This window comes from Anoplopoma fimbria, chromosome 2, assembly GCF_027596085.1.
Source record: "Anoplopoma fimbria isolate UVic2021 breed Golden Eagle Sablefish chromosome 2, Afim_UVic_2022, whole genome shotgun sequence".
NCBI lineage: Eukaryota > Metazoa > Chordata > Actinopteri > Perciformes > Anoplopomatidae > Anoplopoma > Anoplopoma fimbria.
The window spans coordinates 1,664,269-1,683,436 of record NC_072450.1 but is presented as its reverse complement, the minus strand read 5'-3'; the positions used below and the strand labels follow the sequence as shown (position 1 = coordinate 1,683,436).

Genomic DNA, 19,168 nt, shown 5'->3' with positions numbered 1-19,168 from the left:
TGGAAGTCCTGAGCAGCGAAAGAAATGCAAAACAAAGAGAAGGTTCTCTTTCTTTTTGCACTCTCTCTGTCTCTCTGAGTTCTTCTCCTCGGTGTCAGTGTTTATATACCTGCTGTGGTCGGACACAAAGCCCGTAATAGAGTTGAGAGGGATAATCTCATGAGAACAGCTCATACCTGTGGTGTAACATGTCGGCGCAAAGTACCTGTTTTCCTGGAATCTGTGAGAGTCTGACAGACATGAAGCATTATGGGCCATCATGAGCTAAGTGATCATCTCTTAAGTCAAGTTTGTTAATGTAGACTTTGATTAAAAACAAGGAGAAACTATGCATGGGACATTGGATGGATATGTGTGAAGTAAAAGAAGAGATACAGTGGTAAAAAAAAAATAAAGAAAAAGAGACTTGATGAGGGTTGAAAAATGAGTGTTGCTCATAAATCTCACTGAGATTGTACATTTTGTTTGAGAATGAGAACGCTTCATTTATAAAACTGCAGCCAGCTGACCTACTGTCCCTTCTGAATGTATTGTAGTAGCGCAGATTAGATCAGATTTCATTGGATTAGATTGGATAACATCACATCAGATTAGATTTCAAGCAATCAGATCAGCCTACTGTCATCAATGGATTACTGAACAGGCCTACCGGGCACAGGCCCAGAACCCTGGCGTTCACCAACAAAACGGTACTCAGAAAGACATGAAGCAACAAGAAAGAGACCCAAAAATGTATCACAAAGAAACATAAATCAAATACACAAAAGACAACAAAGAGAGAAAAAACAACTACGAAGAGATGCAAAACAACCACAAAGGGAAGCAAAACGACTACAGAGAGACAAATGTCTATAAAGTGATGTAAAACAACGACAAGAAGTCAAAAAACAACTACAAAGAGTTGCAAAATGACCGCAAAGAGAAACAGACCAAAGTAAGAAGTGCAACAACTACAAACAGACTCAAAATGACCACAAGGAGACACAAAACAACTACAAAGAGATGCAAAATGACCACAAGGAGACACAAAACAACTACAAAGAGATGCAAAATGACCACGAAGAGAGCCAAAATAGACTCATAACAACATAGAGACGGACTGCATACATAGTCTCTATAGTTTTACATTTAGATGTAATGTGCCAGAGGGAGGTTTGTTTTCACAGCCATTACAACAAAGAAACATACAGACAACACTTAACATCTTCATGTACACAGTCAGTTTCAGTTTCTGCGACAGAAACACAAAGAACATTGTGGAGATTTGTTTCCTTCTACAAAATATGCAGAATAATTGCTCAAACATCTTTGTGTTAACTTTCTGTTTCAGGTCAGTGAATGCACCACTGACAACGGTATATTTGGAGGGAGGTGGTAAGCGTTTAGATTGGATTACACCTGACGACCTGAATTATGAGGAGGTGATGTAATCTTCAGCCCACTTATTCACGCTTTGTTACTCAACAAAGCTCAAGATGACCATTACTGTGAGTTCAAACAGATCAATTCTATTTCAGAGGCCAACTGGAGTGAAGTGGAACGCGGAAAGTATGTCCAAAGCGTCGGGGTAAAGTTAGTTTATGGTTAATTATCACAGGTAAGGGCTACTGTAAGGGGAAACACAAACCTTCAGATTTACAGACTTCCACACAGACTCAAGGTTTGGTGATGCCTACGGGTTATAAAATATTAACATCCTGAATATAGAAACCAAAAGGGAGAAATTATATTAAAAGAAATGTGATACTACCTCCTACTTTTGCTTTAGATTACCTCTCTAGAGCATTATCTAATTCTTAATTTGTGAATTGTATAGAAGTATACAGACGCATAAGTAGTAAAATAAATAAATGTGTATTTTTAATGTTTTCTATCCTCTCGTCTGATAACAACATGTTATTGAAGATGTTCTCCAGGTTGAAAGAGAAGGCTATGAATTTTAACAAATGTTCCCAACTTGAATCAAAGCAGAGATGTTGCAGTGAAGTGTTTCATTGTACAACTATTCAGAGGCAGTTAAAGGATGGATTAAAGTCCATTTTAAAATAGAAAATGGCAAACGTACCATCTTCAGGTTCTGATTTATTTTTCTGAATAAAAGGCAATTTGAAGATGTCACCTATAAATTATGGGATGGTGTACCTGCCCATCTGTCTGTCATTTGAAACCATCAACTGAGACTTTTGAGTGTGAAAACATCCGATGTATTTCTGAAGTTCTAGTGTAAATAAAGCTCTGCATGTGGCATAGTGGAGAGCAAGGTAGTTCTCCAATCAGAGGGTCGGTGGTTTGATACCCGGCTTCGGCAGTCGATGTGTCCTTGGGCAAGACACTTAACCCCAAGTTGCTCCTGAAGGCCGTCGGTGTGGACTGGATGATGAATGTTAGTTAGAGTCTGATGGTGGCACCTTGATGGTAGCCTGTCATCAGTGTGTGAATGGGTGAATGATATGTAACATACTACTGACTGTAAGTCGCTTTGGAGAAAAGCCTCTGCTACATGACTGTAATGTAATGAAATGTAATGTGTGTTTGTATGTTAATAATGCAGTAAATGTAGGCTCTCCTCATGGATGAAGCTGTGGCGCCCTCTAGTGGATAAACTGCCTCATGAGAGAAGGAACTGAGCCCAACAACAAATAACAGATGAACAAGGAATTACAAAAAAGAGTTTATGTGACAAGATCAAGTATAAAATATACACAAGAAAAAAAATAAAAACATTCATTTTTAGCAGTAACATCAAAATGTATTTTAATTTATTTCAAAGATAATCTTATTTTAATTTATTTTTTTACAAAGAAAGTGGCAATGATTGGCTTATCTCACACACACACACACACACACACACACACACACACACACACACACACACACACACACACACACACACACACACACACACACACACACACACACACACACACACACTCTTTCAGGGAACACGTTTTACTTCCAGTTCGTGATGTCCTGCAGTGGAAACAAAGAAAATTTCAGTGTCAGACATCCGTGTTTATTTAATAGTTCCTCATTGTTTCTATTTATTACGTTACTTCTTTATCTGATCTGAAAAGATAAAAATCCCCAAAACTGGACGCACAACCTTGTCAATGAAACTAAACTCTTCTCTCCTTCATTGTTGGTACTTTTCTTTTGTTTCCTGCTAACATTTACCAAACACAAGAAAGCAGGAGAAGTGGTACTTCTTTAACTGAAGTAAAGTATCCGTAAACTTCTTCTGCAGCTAATCATAATCACTTCAATCGATCTGATGACGTACAGTCACTCCATTATACCAGCACAGCTGAGGTAAACTTCAGCGCACGGCAGGTTTATCTGGTCTGCGTTTGGACTGCCGGTCTTCTGGATAAACTGCTGCAGCTTACACTGTCTCAGCTCCTTATTCAGCTCCTCAATCAGCTCCCGTCGGCCCTGGACCAGGAAGGGAACACATATATTACCAACGGCACATGCTATTCATATACTGTCTATCTATACGATCTAGTCATGTCTTCAGTATTGGAAAACCTACAGTCATTGACAACAAATCACAAAACCAACAATGAATGCATCCTGGAAACAATTATGTATCCAAAGATTTGCTGTATTTCATGCCTCTGGGCAAAACTACAGCTGATCAAAAAGATAACACTGTGAAAATGTCCCTAGTTTATCACTAACATTAAAAGAATACATATTTTAATAAAAACATTGTCTGAAATGATGCAATATCCTATGAAATATGTGCAAATTTACATACTCTTCCAGAATATAATGTGAACATTGGATAAAGCCAGGTTCAACGTTTTTGTTTCATTTTGTTGACACATAAGAATCAAAGGTCGGGAGTTTTGATGTCTTTTAGTCTCACTCAATGAATCAGAAAATACTGTAAACAGCTATAAAAAAAAGCCATTTCCTTCACGTTTTTAGTGATAAAAAAGTTCTATAAATCAGGCTCTGAATGATATCTGAACAAACCCCTCTGTAGAAACCTTCAGAATATAGATATGAATGAAGCTGTAAAGTTTGGTGTATGTAAGAGCTACTGAAGTGGAGATTTCTGGATCAGAGTCTGAGAAAAAACTCATTTAGAGAAAACGTCCTTTAAAGATATGTTTAGTTAAATTACATACATGTTGAAGACTCTACAGGTGAATAGGGTAAAAAAAACAACTAATAGATATCAACATGAAACTTCACCAGATGATTACTGACATTAAGAAAATCTACAGACGCAAACAGACAAAGGAGAACATGACCACCTTAATGTGTATTTTGGATGTTTTCTTTCCACTAGTCTGAAAGAAGACATGTAATTGAAGATGTTCTCGCCTTAAAAACACATCAATGGTCCTTCATCACCATCATGTTTATTTAACCTTCCGCTGAAAATAGTCCCCAAAACATGCACTATGTCCTCTTGTTTGTTTTGATAGAAAACAGCTATTTAAGGAACATATTGAGCATTTAAAACAAGTATAACTATATATGAGTGACGCATTTATAAAGATTTAAATCTTCAGTGAGAACCACTGTGGAGATTCTGTTGAAGTAAAGTGTTTTTGGTTCTGAAATGTTGCTGCCATTAATTCTGGCGTGACTGTGTCCTTAGTGATGTTATGATTGAGGAGTGATACCTGCAGCTTCTCCTCCTCTGTCTGTAGATCCCTCAGAGTCTCTGACAGCGCCGCCTCCAGACCTTCTCCCTGCTGCAGCCGGGAGAGGAGCTCCTGCTTCAGAGGCCTCAGCGCCTCCTTCTGTCTTTGGGCTCCGAGCTGCACGTCCTGCTCCAGATGTGCAGAACGGACTCGGAGCTCCTCCATCTGATGACTTTGATCACCTACCGATGAGTGTAGCTGGTGCAGACGTCTGTGCATATCTGTTGATGACATATGTCGTTTTAGAAACGTCAGAGGAAGAACCGGCTCATCTCAAATGCATATTTCTGAAACATACCTTCTTCTCTGTCCAGCTCCTCCTGTAACTCTTCCTCCCACTGGTTTCTGTGCATCAGATCCGCCTCGTTCTGCCTCAGCAGCTGCTCCAGTTCCTCCAGTTCGCCTTCGGTGACAGGATCCACACCAGGAACCGCGACAGATGCTGACATCTCCCGCTCCCACAGCTCGGTCTCTCTCTCCAGAGACTGAAGCTGGACCTCCAGGTCTTTCAGCCTCCTCTGCTGCTGCAGAATCTGCCTGAACACCTCCTCCTTGGGGGAGTTGAGAGGCTCTAGGAAAGCGACGGGTGAAGCTCTGGGTTCTGGTGAGGCTCTGGGCGACGGAGACCAGGCCCGGTTTGGTTTAGTCCTCTTGGGCTGTGTTGATGAACCCAGGCTGAAGGTGAGAGCCTTGTGTGACTGTTTGAGGGTCTCTGGTTCTGATGGACCCGGCGGGAGGAACCGTCTCTCTCTGCCGGGCGTGTCTGGACCATCGCTGCGGCTCGGACCGGTCCTCCGCAGAATGAACTGGACCTCCGCAGCCAGCTGTCCCAGCTGAGACAGATGCTGAAGAGGACAGTCGTCCGCAACTAGCTGTCTCTCCTTCTCTCGTAGCTTCACGACAAGAATGTAACGACCTGTCTGACCTGTGGACAGTCCAGACACGTGACGGAGTAATGTTTAGTAACTGACAAACAGATTATGTAAGACAGAGTATTTATGGTTTAGAGTAAAAATATCATCGTAGGAAGAGTAAACTGAATATTGTAAAAAGCAAGAATACAATTTACATTAGTATCATGTTGCTGCAAGAACTATTTCATTTGTGTCTTAACCAGCTTCTTCCAGAATCTGCAGTGTTAACAATAAAAATGTACTTTTGCAAAACAACACTGTAGGATAAAGTGAAAGACATGCGGACCATGTTGTTATTCAGAGAGCGTAAAGCGAAAGATAAAAAATATAAACGTTTTTCTAAAGAGAGAAAAGGCTGCAGGGTCATTAAAATCAAGGTTAAATTAGTTTAGTCATTTAGATAATTTCATGTTTGAACTGGGGTCTGTGTTATAGGAAGTAACATGTCATATGTTCAATGTTAAATGTTATATGTAGTAGCATGAATTTGCTCTGTGAGAAATACATGCAAGTGTCAAAAAAGTAAAAGCAAAACATTTTATTATTAAATATTTGTTTATGAAGTTTGTGAGCGAGTCCGAGTTGAGTGAAAGTAGAGAGACTCACCAAGCGATTTTGCAAGAGCGATGACGACATCCTGACAGGAAGTGTTCAGTGATAGGCCACACACCACTCTGGCCACGCCCTCCACCCACACCTTCAGCTCCATCACCTGCGAGGACACAGACACACACTGATCAGCTGACTGTACCTGGAACCTACGGCAGCGTAACTTAAGATATAATCAGTAATTACAATTGCAAACCAATAAGGAAAACAATTAAAAGCAACCAGAAAAACTAAATCATTACCACTAGAGTTTAAATGTGTTGACTGTCAGAGATTGATACCTTGTAATATCTTAAGACTGGCAAATGGTAGTGTTGTAATTTCGCAATATTATGATATTGTACTTTGATTTGCAGTGAAGAGTCTTTACTCAAGCAGAACGATAAGGATTCAATGATCATTTATTGTCATTAAGCAACACAGGGATGCACAAATCAAAATTGAGTTAGCCCAACACATGACGGACACAACACAAACAATAGTACATTCCTGTGGTGCAAGTTTTGGATTTGCATCATAAGGAATGTAAAAGTAGGCTACAGCAGCTGTAAGTAAAAGTACATTCAACAAAATCTACCTAAACTCAAAAATAAAAGGAGTCATGATGCAAAATACTATAGCTGTCAAATCAATGTAGAGCAGTAAAAGTTTATATATATTTAACATATTTCAGTGTTTTTTTCTGAAATTAAGTGTAGCAGAATTATAAATTTGCATTAAATGCAAACACAGACTAAAGTAGGATAGGGCTAATTTAACATTTTCCATCATCGTTATTGTACAAGAGTAAAGTTACTTTCCACCACTGTTGATTCGTTATATCAATTAATTGAATTTTATTTCTAGAAAGTGTATTATATTATTACACAGAGCTGTATCAATATCACAAAGTATTATTTTGTTTGATTTTATTATAGACTTTATATAAGAATTGTACTCATAACACCGACTGCTACTCATTTGTACAGTAATATTTTGTAGCTACGTGTTCTACAAGAACAATTACATAAAATAGTAAAAACAAAATGTATTTTATTCCATCACCACGGCAACATATTTCTTCATATGTGTTACGTTCAATCGGGCTGTTTGTTTGTCTTTCTTGTGAGGTTTTGATCTGCCGTGTGTCTGATTACATCCGGTTTATGGTTTGATATCTGTCTCTGCCTCCACCCCTAAACAATGAAGGTCTAAAACTCTGCACAATTCACTGTGGACTTCTTTTAAAGGGACTATTTCTTCAGTATGACATATTCGTGAAAACTGGAGTTATTTCTTTAGATCTAGATCTATAGATTAGGTATGTTCAACTCCGCTGTATTTGGCACTGATTCTGCAAAAATATGATGAATTTGATTTGCTTCATTTTAAATGCTGTGAGTACCACAAATTAAATTCCATCCACGGTCAAAACTTTAAAAACCTAAACCAAAAAAAACAACTAATACCACCAAATACTATATACAAAATAGCCATTTGAGTTGTAATCTGGGTGACTTTATGCTTTGAATATCCATCCACCTTCATGAAGCATTAAGGCAAACAACACAATAATAACCCAAATAATTAACATACATCACCTGCTGTCTGTGTTTTTGACAAAAACATTAAATTAGTTAAATTCATGATTTTCTAAACACTGAAACCTCTGTCTGTATAGAATGATGGTTTATCCAACTACCGTGGGCCCACATTTACAAAAGAATGTGTTTTCATTAAAACTGCTTGACATGACATGAAAAATAATATTTTTTAAAGGTTTTGGCAAACCCCAAATGACATTCAGTTGCACAAGGAGACCTTATTGGTGAGCCTGATTAATCTAAGCTTTTACATACTCAGCTTTAATCAAATTGAACTTCTGTCTGAATAACCAAATGAAAAACATCAGTTTAAAACATTATGGTAACACTTTCTATGAATGACCAGTTCTACAATGCACTTTAAACATACTTAAATGTGTTATATTCTGTTTATAACACTGTATAATTATAGTTAAAAGTTCTCACAAATAATCATAATGCTTTATAACAATAATCATAACACATTATAACGCATATTGCAATGACTCACTGAAATTATTTTGTCTGTAATGCATTACAAAGAATGTGTTATAAAGTGGTTATTATATATTATAACTATGGGAATTATAGCTAATTATTATCCAAATTATAAAGTATTATGGTAATTGACCTTATAAGTCGTTATAGAATGCCTTATAATGGGTAATCATTGTTGTTATCATTTTATTTATGAGTGCTTAAAACTGTTATTACACATATAATAAAGTAGATTATACAGCATTATAAGTATGTAAATAATGCATTTAGATATTGGCATCATAGAAAGTGTTACCAACATTTTAGCTGACATTTTGATATGTTGTTGTGTGTTAATACTATGGTTGTTTGAGATTATTCATTGCTGCAAATAAAAATGATCAGATTAGATTGGACCCTGCTGGTCCCATATAATACTGTAACCTTTCCTCTGTGGAAGATGAGCCAGCCTGAGAGTGAAGACGAGCAGAAGACATCACTCTCTCACGGTGTCAGTAGACCGATAAGCCATCCGACACCAAACACACACGTTTAGGAAATTCCTCACTTGTTGAATTCCACAGAAAAAAACATCCGATAATTTGGCAAAATAACCCAACAAGAAACTGAGAACTGTCAGATAAACAACAGTCTGTTTGAAAGCAGCCGACACACTCATCAGACCCCCCCCTCCTCCTGTTTACATTAAGAAGCAGGAAAGATGATCTGGAGATATCAGTTCTGACTCCTAGTTGTGTTCGACCAGTTATCTTATGCTTAAAGACACAGCAACACTTACAGCACTACAACAAGAGTTACTGGTTACTCATTACACTCAACATTAGAAGACATCTTGAAAATGTCATTAACTGGGGATATATGGAGACCATGCACTGTTCATACAAAAACAGCACACAGCAGATACTGTGTTAAAGCTCACTGTGCAGTTTCGGTAAACACAACTCTTATGTGCTTAGTTAATTATCAACTAAGCACATGTATGTTTTTCAGTCTCAGTCAGGCTGAAACTGACTGAAAAATTCCTTAACACACTTTAGTTTCTAACCAATTATTGACTCAACTAATCATATACGATGTTAGTAGCTCATTAGCAGACTTCCCAGCATGCAGCACACGTAAAACATTTTATTTAAAATTATGAAAATAATAATGGAGCGCTGGAAATCTGCATGGCAACTGCACAATCTCAAGTTCCTTTGTGAGATTCCATCATTACTGCCCTCCTTTTGTGTTTGTTTGTTTGATTTTGACATTGCGTTTGCAGCCTGCACCCTCCAGAGCTCCAGACTATGTTCATAAGAATGATTGATCAGTGTACAATAAATAACTAATAATCAAATGATCAGTTCTGTTGTTTAGCCAGGTTCAAAAGCTCTGTTGGCAATTTTTGAAAATATTTGGAGGGAGTGTTGGTCTGATTATTATTGTGTGTGGTTGGGCAAGGTTTATTTAACCTCCCAATTAAGAAGTAATTAGAGCGTCTTTAGCTTCTGTACTGTGACACATTCCTGACTGAAACTGATTTTTTTAAAGAGTGATTTAAATAAATTCCTTTGCATTTGATTGGACCGTTAAAAAGTGGGAGGGCTTAGAATGTGGCGACGAACGGAGCTAAAGAGGACCATAACACACCTATAACACAAAAATATGAAGAAATAGATTATTTTGAAATCTATTGTATATATATTGTTAAATAGATGCACACTATGACCGGGGATGTCATCTAAAAGAAACGTTTCATCTCGACTTTAACCTTGGATCAGACATCAACAATCTTGTTAGTTTGAACTGGTTTTTCTTTCATTGTGCAGTTAAGATGATAATTAGATGAGACATTTATTACAGTGCTATTTAGAAGGTGAAAGAAGATGTGATTTAATAACTCTGTGTATTTAACCTTATTCTGCTTCTATGTTTATATGACTGCCTGCATGTGCAAAGACTGGACCAGACATGTTTCTAACTCAACTTATTGTCTTCAGACATTAAGACAACCCTCACGGTGATCAGCTTAACACACCGGGCAAGTTTTAAACTTTAGGTGTTTGACAGTGAAGTGTGAAGGTTTGTGTCTGTGTAGATTCCCGTGTTTGCTGGAGAAGACACACAGGTTTGCTGAGAGCAGGAATGCTGCAGAACATGCTGACATTCCTGGAGGACTCAGACTCACATACCTCCTCTCTCTGTTTACCAACCACCGCTGTGATAAACCTTTCAGTATCACCAGAGAATGATCAATAGAAAGTCCTCTAAACATTGGAAAATATCGCTAGAAAAAGTTCAATTCTTAATGTGGATAACCGCAAATTTCACTCATCTTTTGAAAATATTTAAGAATTTAAACTGGTCACAGTGCTCCTTATTTTCCTGGTATAAAAATACAAGTATATTTTAAAACATCTCTAAAATGGAAAATGATAGAAGTAAACCGTCAACCTGCTCAGTCCATTTGAAGATTTATTTCTTGATGCTAGACTCTTTAATAATTGCATTTCTGAGTAAATGAACGATATTGTTCTCAAACCACTTTTGTAGCTTGGATTTCTTCAATCTATGACTTTTAGAATTAGACTTCTGCTTTTGTGTAAATGTTCATGTACAGCTTGCTTTTGTTTGCTTGATTTAATCTGCACCTTTTCCTGGTTTTGTATCTGGCTTGTCTTTAGCTGATTGCAAAATCATTTTAACCTAAATTAAAATATTCTGACAATTAAGTGAAGAAGCTATGATGCCATCGTGTCCAATATATTACTGATTTTAATTCAAGACGAATGAAGTTAAAGATGAATGTCTTTCTATGCTAGATTCAAACAGATCAAATAAATAAGCCCACAAACAAATCACAAAAATCAATAATACCTTTTTCCTTTCTCTTGAAGAACTGCCTCACTCTGATTTTCCATGCGATCGTAATTAGCGTCAGTTCGACCAGGTTACAGGGTCATTAGAGCTCAGAGAGGAATTCTAAAACACTCACCTGTAAGTTCAAGCTGCTCTCAGTTTCATTGATGCTCCTTGTTCACTGTTGTGTGTTCAGGCTGGAGGAGGAGGAGGAGGAGGAGGAGGAGGAGGAGGAGGAGGAGGAGGAGGAGGAGGAGGAGGTGAAGCTGTGGAATGCTGCCTTTCTGGATGCGCTGCATGACAACTGATGTCACTATGTGGCGGAAGGTAATTAAGTTAATTTACCCGAGTTCTATTTTTGGATTTCTACTACTTTCAGTTTTCAGAGGAAAATATTTTTCCTTATACTCCTTCACATTAACGGTTAGGGCAGAATTTACTTTGCAGATTTACTTACTTTTAGCGTGAGGTAAGAAAGGTTTTTACATTTCTTAGATCTTTATTTGTTCCTTCCAGTCTTCATAATAATCCCCAAACTCCTCTTGTTGGAAAAATAATTCAGGTTGTAAAGAACTTTATGAGAAAATGACTCTACTTCTCTCTTGATTTATTCCCTCAGTAAACATTGTAAACATGAGTTTATGGTCTCAATCTCTAGTTTCAAGTCTTCTTCAATACAGCATGATGTTCATTTAGTAAATGATGCTCCACCCTCTAGTGTCACCTCTGGTCCCTAAAATAAACCCAATATGCTGAATTACCAGCTTAATCCACAAACAATAAGTGAAAAAATCATGGTGACTACGTCCACTCCCTGTATACTTTCTCTGCTTGTTATGTTTTTTTTTTACTACAGTAAAAGGTTTGAATACTTCTTCCACTACTTGCTCTGTCTCTCTAAACAGTGATGTCAGCGTGACACTGAACCCCGGCTCCTCCTACTGTGAGTAAGAGATAAAAACCCAGAGGAGTGGCTCCCACCGCCGCCCTGCTCTTCCTCCACATCTCCGGCATTCCTCTCTGCAAGTTATGTGCTCATGTTTGTATGTGTGTGTGTGTGTGTGTGTGTGTGCTGAGGACTAACAACTCTGCTCGGCTGGTTTCTGCTCACACACACACACACACACACACACACACACACACACACACACACACACACACACACACACACACACACAACACACACACACACACACACACACACACACACACACACAGAGAGTATTGAGGAAAGATGCCAGCCAGCAGCAGATTTCACTGCACTTGGCTGATGTCAGTGAATGGCAGCATCTTATCTGCAAGTGGGCATGAATTAAATTGCACCTCAAAGTTGTTCGTTAACTAGTTTCTCTAATATTCGAACTTAAGATGAGAGCAGAACAAAATCCACTGGATGTAGAGGTTAAGGGTCAATCTATTAGACGCAACATAAAAGTACACATTTCTCATTTGACACATTAGTGACACTAATCTTGGGTGCCCATTTTGAAACTGTAGTGATTGTGTAGATATTCTGTGCTGCCGGGTTGAAGATGTGTGTGAAGCATCAACATTTAGACTTTGTAGCTTCTTTGCAGCAGCAACCATATATGAAGTGTAGTCTGCTGTCATGGCAACACCTTTGTGTTCTACCAAAATCAGCTTTATTGGTTAAGCATAAGATAATCCTTTATTAGTCCCGCAGCGGGGACATTTACAGAAGAAGCATGGGAACACATACAAGGAATTTGACTATTTTTTGTTGTTTTTCTCAATGAGCTTACACACTAACAGACATAGAGCGGAAGACAAACAACTAAGCTTAACAAAGTCAAATCAGTTTTATTTATTTACCCCGATATCACAAAACGATAAATTGCCTCAAGAGGCTACACAGTCCGTACAGCAAACGGCATTCTCTGGACTTTCCATTTCACCAAAAAATACATTACATTCCTTTGACTTTTCCACGAGTAATCGTAGATTATTATTCGATTAATCTGCAGATTATTTCCCAAGTATTCAACTAATCTTTTTGATAAATAAAATGTGAAAATAGTGAAGTTGCTTTAAATATAATATTTAAATATGTTGTTTTCTTTAAGCGACAATCCAGAACCCAAAGGCATCCATTGTGATATCTAGTACAGTAGCAGTAAACCAGTAAATACTCACAAAGGAGAAGCTCGGACTAGAAAACGACTTAAATGATAAATCGATAAACAAATTTGTTGCCAATTGTTTTTCTGCTGACTAATTGTTTCAGCTCTAGAAGTAACATCAGGCTACCTTCCAGTTTCGGCCTGACCAGCTGAAATCATTTCCTTTATTTCTTTCTGTGTAAACATTCAGCACTTTACCACTGCATTACCTATCTAACTTGTGTTAGCCTCTAAATGGAGCATCATTCACTAAATGAACATCATGCTGTATTGAAGAAGACTTGAAACTAGACCCAACCTAAGTTACAGCCTTTGGAAGTTTAGAAAGTAGAACTTATAAAGGCTTCACTTCTACATTAACAGGTTCAAAGGTTGATTTATATCTTATACTGGCAGTTTTATAGAGAATTTTGATTTCATGTTATGTTTGTACAGTATGTACAGTATAAATAATGTAACTAATGATAGCTGGACAGTTTGTGTGTTGACAGTAGCACAGGGCCTTTTGGTTAGCTTGATGAACAAAGAAAATTAGTTAAAAAAGGAAGAAACATTTCTACCCAATATGATTATATAAATTAACAAAAGTGACTTCAAGCATTCTTTTTCTTTGTTTATTTCAAAGTTGTTTTCACATGATCTTTATACATATATTATCATTTCCACTATTCAATAAGTACATAACTTATTGTCAACTTGAAAAAAATAAACATTTGTAATCAACAAAAATGGAACAAAAAACTACATAAAATGTTAACTTTAAGAACATAGTTTTCAGCTTTGCAGAGTCCTTGTAGCTTGTTTAACTCATCATCTGTATGAATGTATGTATCCTCTGCTGTTATCTTGTTTAGACCATATTTAATCATCATTTAACATAAGCATTTTAATTCACTGACTTTTATCAAATACACATCAAATATCAAAGTACTGTTTCTCGTGGCCTCTGTACAGCTGTGGGAAAACAAAATTAAAATGGAAACTGAAATTAATAATAAAAATCAACTATTCCCATGTCTTTAACTTCGTTGTTCATCAGATCATCATCTGTCTGAAAGAATGAAAATCTAAATCGTTATGAATAACAAGACGTGAAAGGACGCTTCAGTATTTACATGTGAAGCTTAAAGTCACTGGATCAACATGCATATATTTTAACTAATGCTGACTTACATAGAAAGAGAAATGAAACTATAAACATGTAAATAGTTCAGTTAGTATTAATAATAAAAGTAAGTAAAATAACAATCATCACATGGTCTTTGTACTGCATAGGCTCACCTCATCAAATCATAATGTTAGTTTGTTAAACATATTATTTAAAAAGAATAAAACAAGAAAGAATTGTAAGTATTTAAATGTAAACAACAAAGCAAGTCACAACCAAGTCATTTGCATCATTTGTTATTCACTGACTGGTATCAAATTACAAAATACATAATTAAGTCTGTCCTGTTTTTCTTTGCGAAACATTTCTTTTTAAGAAAGTCAACTCTCAAGCAATGAATGATTCATGCTGACATGTCTGTTACTAAACATCTCTTTTTCCCATGTGGTCAACAAAAAATAAAAACAAAGAGTCAAAAATGAAAAAACATGCTCTCTCTTATGGTGGTCTCTGAATTACATCATTTTTAGCATTGTTATAGTACACACCAGTCATTACACACATAGGCATACAGCATCATAAAACAATAGAAACATAAAGGTATGAAACAAAACACAGTTTCTTTTTCTCTTCTTTGTAGTATATCATCATTATATCGTTCACACCAGCTATGATGCATGAGGGCCTTTAGAAGATCAATAAAACACATCATTGCGTTGGCAGTCGTCTCTCTCTTTGTATAAATCGATAAAGTCTGACAAGTACTGATTCTTGCACTTGTCCAGCTGAATTTTGGGATCCCTAGCTGACAAGAATCTTCTGTGCATTTGAAAGAACTCTCTTAAGGCAATGCTACAGATGTGAAGTTTCAGGTCAATCTCAAACTTGGGCTTGCAATGTTTGAAGATTTGTTTGAGGGATTCATCTACTTTTTCCAGAAGCTCCTTTGTAAAATTCAGTTTATTTTGTATAGCCCAGAATCACAAATTACAAATTTGCCTCAGAGGGCTTTACAATCTGTACACATGCGACATCCTCTGTCCTTCCCTCACATTCACAGGAAAAACTCCCCTAAAAACCCCTTTAACAGGGAGAAAAAAGGAAGAAACCTCTGGGAGAACGACAGAGGAGGGATCCTTCTCCAGGATGGACAGAATGCAATAGATGTCATGTGTACAGAATGAACAGCATAACAGAGATACAACACATTCAATGTATATGACATAAATGATTCATATAATAAGACTACTTATAATAACAGCAGCAATTATTACAGTAGAATTATAGTTATGAAAATAGGGAGAGTAATGTGACTAATAATAATAATGGAAGTAGCAGTGGGTGTCACGACTACGGTCCAGGTACCACAACGATTCATGGAAACCTGCAGAACGAGAAAGCAAAAAGGCTTCAGGGTGGAAGCAAAGCTGAAATGCTTAATGGTACAGGTAATAGTAATAGTAATGTGACTAGTAATAATAATAATGGTGGTTGTCAAGTTCCTAGGTGTTTTTCAACTCTTGCCCAACTTGAAATGGCCTGGTACATGAACCCCAAAGGACGCACGGGACAACTCTTTCCAACACAGCTCAATTTTTATTTTATTTTTCCTTATTTGTTTCTTGTTGATGAGTGGTTGGTCTATCAGGTTGAAAACCTTCAAAACACAAAAAGCATAAGTTATCCAAACATGCAAATAAATTTTAAACAATTCTCAGTACCAAGTACCAAGGCTTACAACAGGTGGAATTTCTGAAACAATCCCAACTAATGACTAATATATAATATAATATAGACTGTTGAAATGCAAACAGTATGCAGCATTGGTGTTTTTAAGGAAAGCTCAAACATTAACCTAAGTTGAACAATCAACAAAATACACTCAACCAAAAAGCCAAACTCATATGCATGCAGCAAACTGATATGCATGCTGTCTGTATAAATGATTACTAAATAATCATCACAATAAAAAGTCTTGTTACCGTACCAGTGGCTCCTTTGGTTGTACCACGAGTTGAATCCTTTGTTTGTTGCTCTCTCTGCTGATATGTTTGCTGAGAGACCTTCCATTCACAGGTGTTCCAACTTAAAAGGGTAATGAGCAGCCTGCACTGGCCTGCCGGTGGTGCATTGTGGGACTTGTAGTTTTTAAGGCAAAGTCATGTGAGCTGATATGAGCTGAAATGAATCTTTACCTCAACAGTGGTAGCAGTCGGTGTCAGCAGGGCCGTAGCAGGATGCACGACCACGGTCCAGGTACAGCCACGATTTATAGAAGCCTGCGAAGCGAGAAAGCACAAAGACTCCAGGGTAGAAGCAAGTCAATAAGCGTAATAGTACAGGCAATAATAATAGTAATGTGACTAATAATGATAGTGGTAGTAGTAGTGGGTGTCAGCAGGGCCTCAGTAGGTGGCACGATGACAGTCCAAATATAACCCCGATTCCTGGGAACCTGCGAGGCGAGAAAGCACAAGAACTCCGGGGAAGAAGCAAAATCAGTAATGTGCATAAATAGGAGATTAATACATAAAGAAGGAGGGAGAGAAGAGGAGAGAGGAGCTCAGCGTATCCTAGGTAGTCCCCCGGCTGTCTAGGCATATAGCAGCATATCTAGGGGCTGGACCAAGGCGAACCTGAACCAGCCCTAACTATAAGCGCTATCAAAAAGGAAGGTCTTAAGCCTGCTCTTGAAAGTGGTGAGTGTGTCTGCCCCCGGACTGAAACTGGAACCTGGTTCCACAGAAGAGGAGCCTGATAACTGAAGGCTCTGGCTCCCATCCTACTTTTATATACTCTAGGAACCACAAGTAACCCTGCATTGATGGAGCGCAGCTTTCTAGTTGGGTAATATGGAACTATAAGTTCCTTAAGATAAGACGGTGCCTGGCCAGTTAGAGCTTTGTGATTTAACAGGGAGCCAGTGCAGAGAAGCTAATACTGGAGTAATATGATCTCTTTTCTTAGTTTTTGTTAGAACACGTGCTGCAGCATTCTGGATCAACTGTAAAGATCTAAGAGACCTATTAGAGCAGCCTGATAATAAGGAGTTACAGTAATCTAGTCTAGAGGTAACAAATGCATGAACTAGTTTTTCTGCATCGCTTTGAGACAGGATTTGCCTGATTTTCGCAATGTTACGTAAATGAAAAAAGGCTGTCCTTGAGATCTGTTTTATATAAGAGTTAAAAGACAGATCCTGGTCAAAGATAACTCCAAGGTTCTTAACGGTAGTGCTGGATGCCAGAGCAATGCCATCTAGAGAAACTATATCGTTAGATAATTGATTTCGAAGGTGATCTGGGCCTAGTAGGATAACTTCTGTTTTTTCAGAGTTTAACATTAAGAAGTTACAGGTCATCCAGGTTTTTATGTCCGTAAAACATGCTTGGAGTTTAGAGAACTGGTTAGTTTTGTCTGGCTTAATTGATAGATATAACTGGGTATCATCTGCATAACAATGAAAGTTTACTGAGTGTTTTCTGATAATATTCCCTAAAGGAAGCATATATAAGGTAAATAAAATTGGTCCAAGAACAGACCCCTGTGGAACTCCGTGACTGACCCTGGTTTTCATCGAGGTTTCATTGTTTACATATACAAACTGAGATCGGTCTGATAAATACGACTTAAACCAGCTAAGTGTGGTTCCTTTAATGCCTATTAGTGACACATTTGCCCCATTTCACTCTGAGGCGTTGGGTGGTATATTGAATTATAACTCAATTATTTTCCTTTTGACTGTTTTTTCTCCAGAGCTGGGAAGAAATCTTGTCTAAAGGTAATTTAATATAATCTCATTACATGTTTGGATTGTGAAAGAGGCTTTATGATTAGTTATGAGGAGCGGGATTACATTTCACTAGGGTTGTACCTCGTATGATTTCATGTGACAAATGATTGATTGATGTTCTCACATTTGGTGGATGCTTTATAATTAGTAACAAAAAATGCATGAAAAAATTAATTGAATTGGTTGACAATGTGTTGAAAAACTTGGAAAATAAAATATACTGAAATATATGCAAAATATGGGTCACTTGGACTTGCGATCTCATTATTTCTAAAACTAAGCTACCAACTGGAGTTATAATTGTAGAAAAGTCAGACATTGTGTATCTCCAAATCAGATTACAGTCTGAAACTAATTGACTTCTTACCTGTAGGACCCACTAACTAATATTAATTTCACTTTTTTTGTATTCAACATTTTACATTTTTTCAGTAAGCATGAAACAATGCATCCAGTTCACACTCAGACCCATAAGACAACCTTTCTGCTTTTATAGAAGATGAAAAAATTAAACATAACTATAGAATATGTAGTAAGAGATAAGAGAGTAAACAAATTAAAGTGGACAAAAGTAAAAATATATGCAAGAAAATATATGTTTTTATTGATCCATTAAGTGTATCATAAACAGCTGGGTCTAGGTGATGATAACATTTGACATAGCAATGATTATGATTAAGACGGAGCATATCAATCAAGATACTTGTTGTAAATCATATTGTATTGTATTGTATTGTATATTGTAAATGTCGGGGGCTCAAAGAGAAACAAATCAACTAGGAAGAGACTCAAAGAGACTCACAACTGTTAAAAGAGGCAAAACAACCACAAAGAGACACAAAACAACAACAAAGAGACACAAAATGACAACAAAGAGAATCAAAATAACTACAAAAAGTCACAAAATGACGCAAAAAATCTTTTCATTTTTTTTAAAGGGTATTGTTTATATTTAGTTTCAGTTTACAATAATTACCCTTTGCAGAACTGGTTGATCAGCCTTTTAGTGTTAATTAATAGAAAACTTTTTGGTGTCCTGTT

General features: G+C 37.2%; 1 protein-coding gene across 3 annotated transcripts; it reads right to left on the bottom strand.

Annotated features, from left to right (window-relative positions):
- Nucleotides 1-2,676: 2,676 nt before the first annotated feature.
- On the bottom strand, nt 2,677-11,260 carry LOC129108949 (ras association domain-containing protein 8-like). 3 transcript variants are annotated; one of them, XM_054620854.1, is made up of 6 exons: nt 11,222-11,260; nt 6,182-6,287; nt 4,960-5,586; nt 4,641-4,882; nt 3,281-3,432; nt 2,677-2,970 (listed from the first exon to the last, which is right to left on the bottom strand). In XM_054620854.1, the coding sequence occupies exons 2-5, from the start codon at nt 6,282-6,284 to the stop codon at nt 3,283-3,285; spliced, it is 1,122 nt and encodes a 373-aa protein (XP_054476829.1). In that variant the 5' UTR covers nt 6,285-6,287; nt 11,222-11,260; the 3' UTR covers nt 2,677-2,970; nt 3,281-3,282. The 3 variants fall into 3 exon arrangements, with proteins under 3 accessions (XP_054476829.1, XP_054476833.1, XP_054476830.1); XM_054620858.1 differs by having other exon boundaries at nt 3,387-3,432; XM_054620855.1 differs by lacking the exon at nt 11,222-11,260 and adding an exon at nt 11,104-11,184.
- Nucleotides 11,261-19,168: the final 7,908 nt, after the last annotated feature.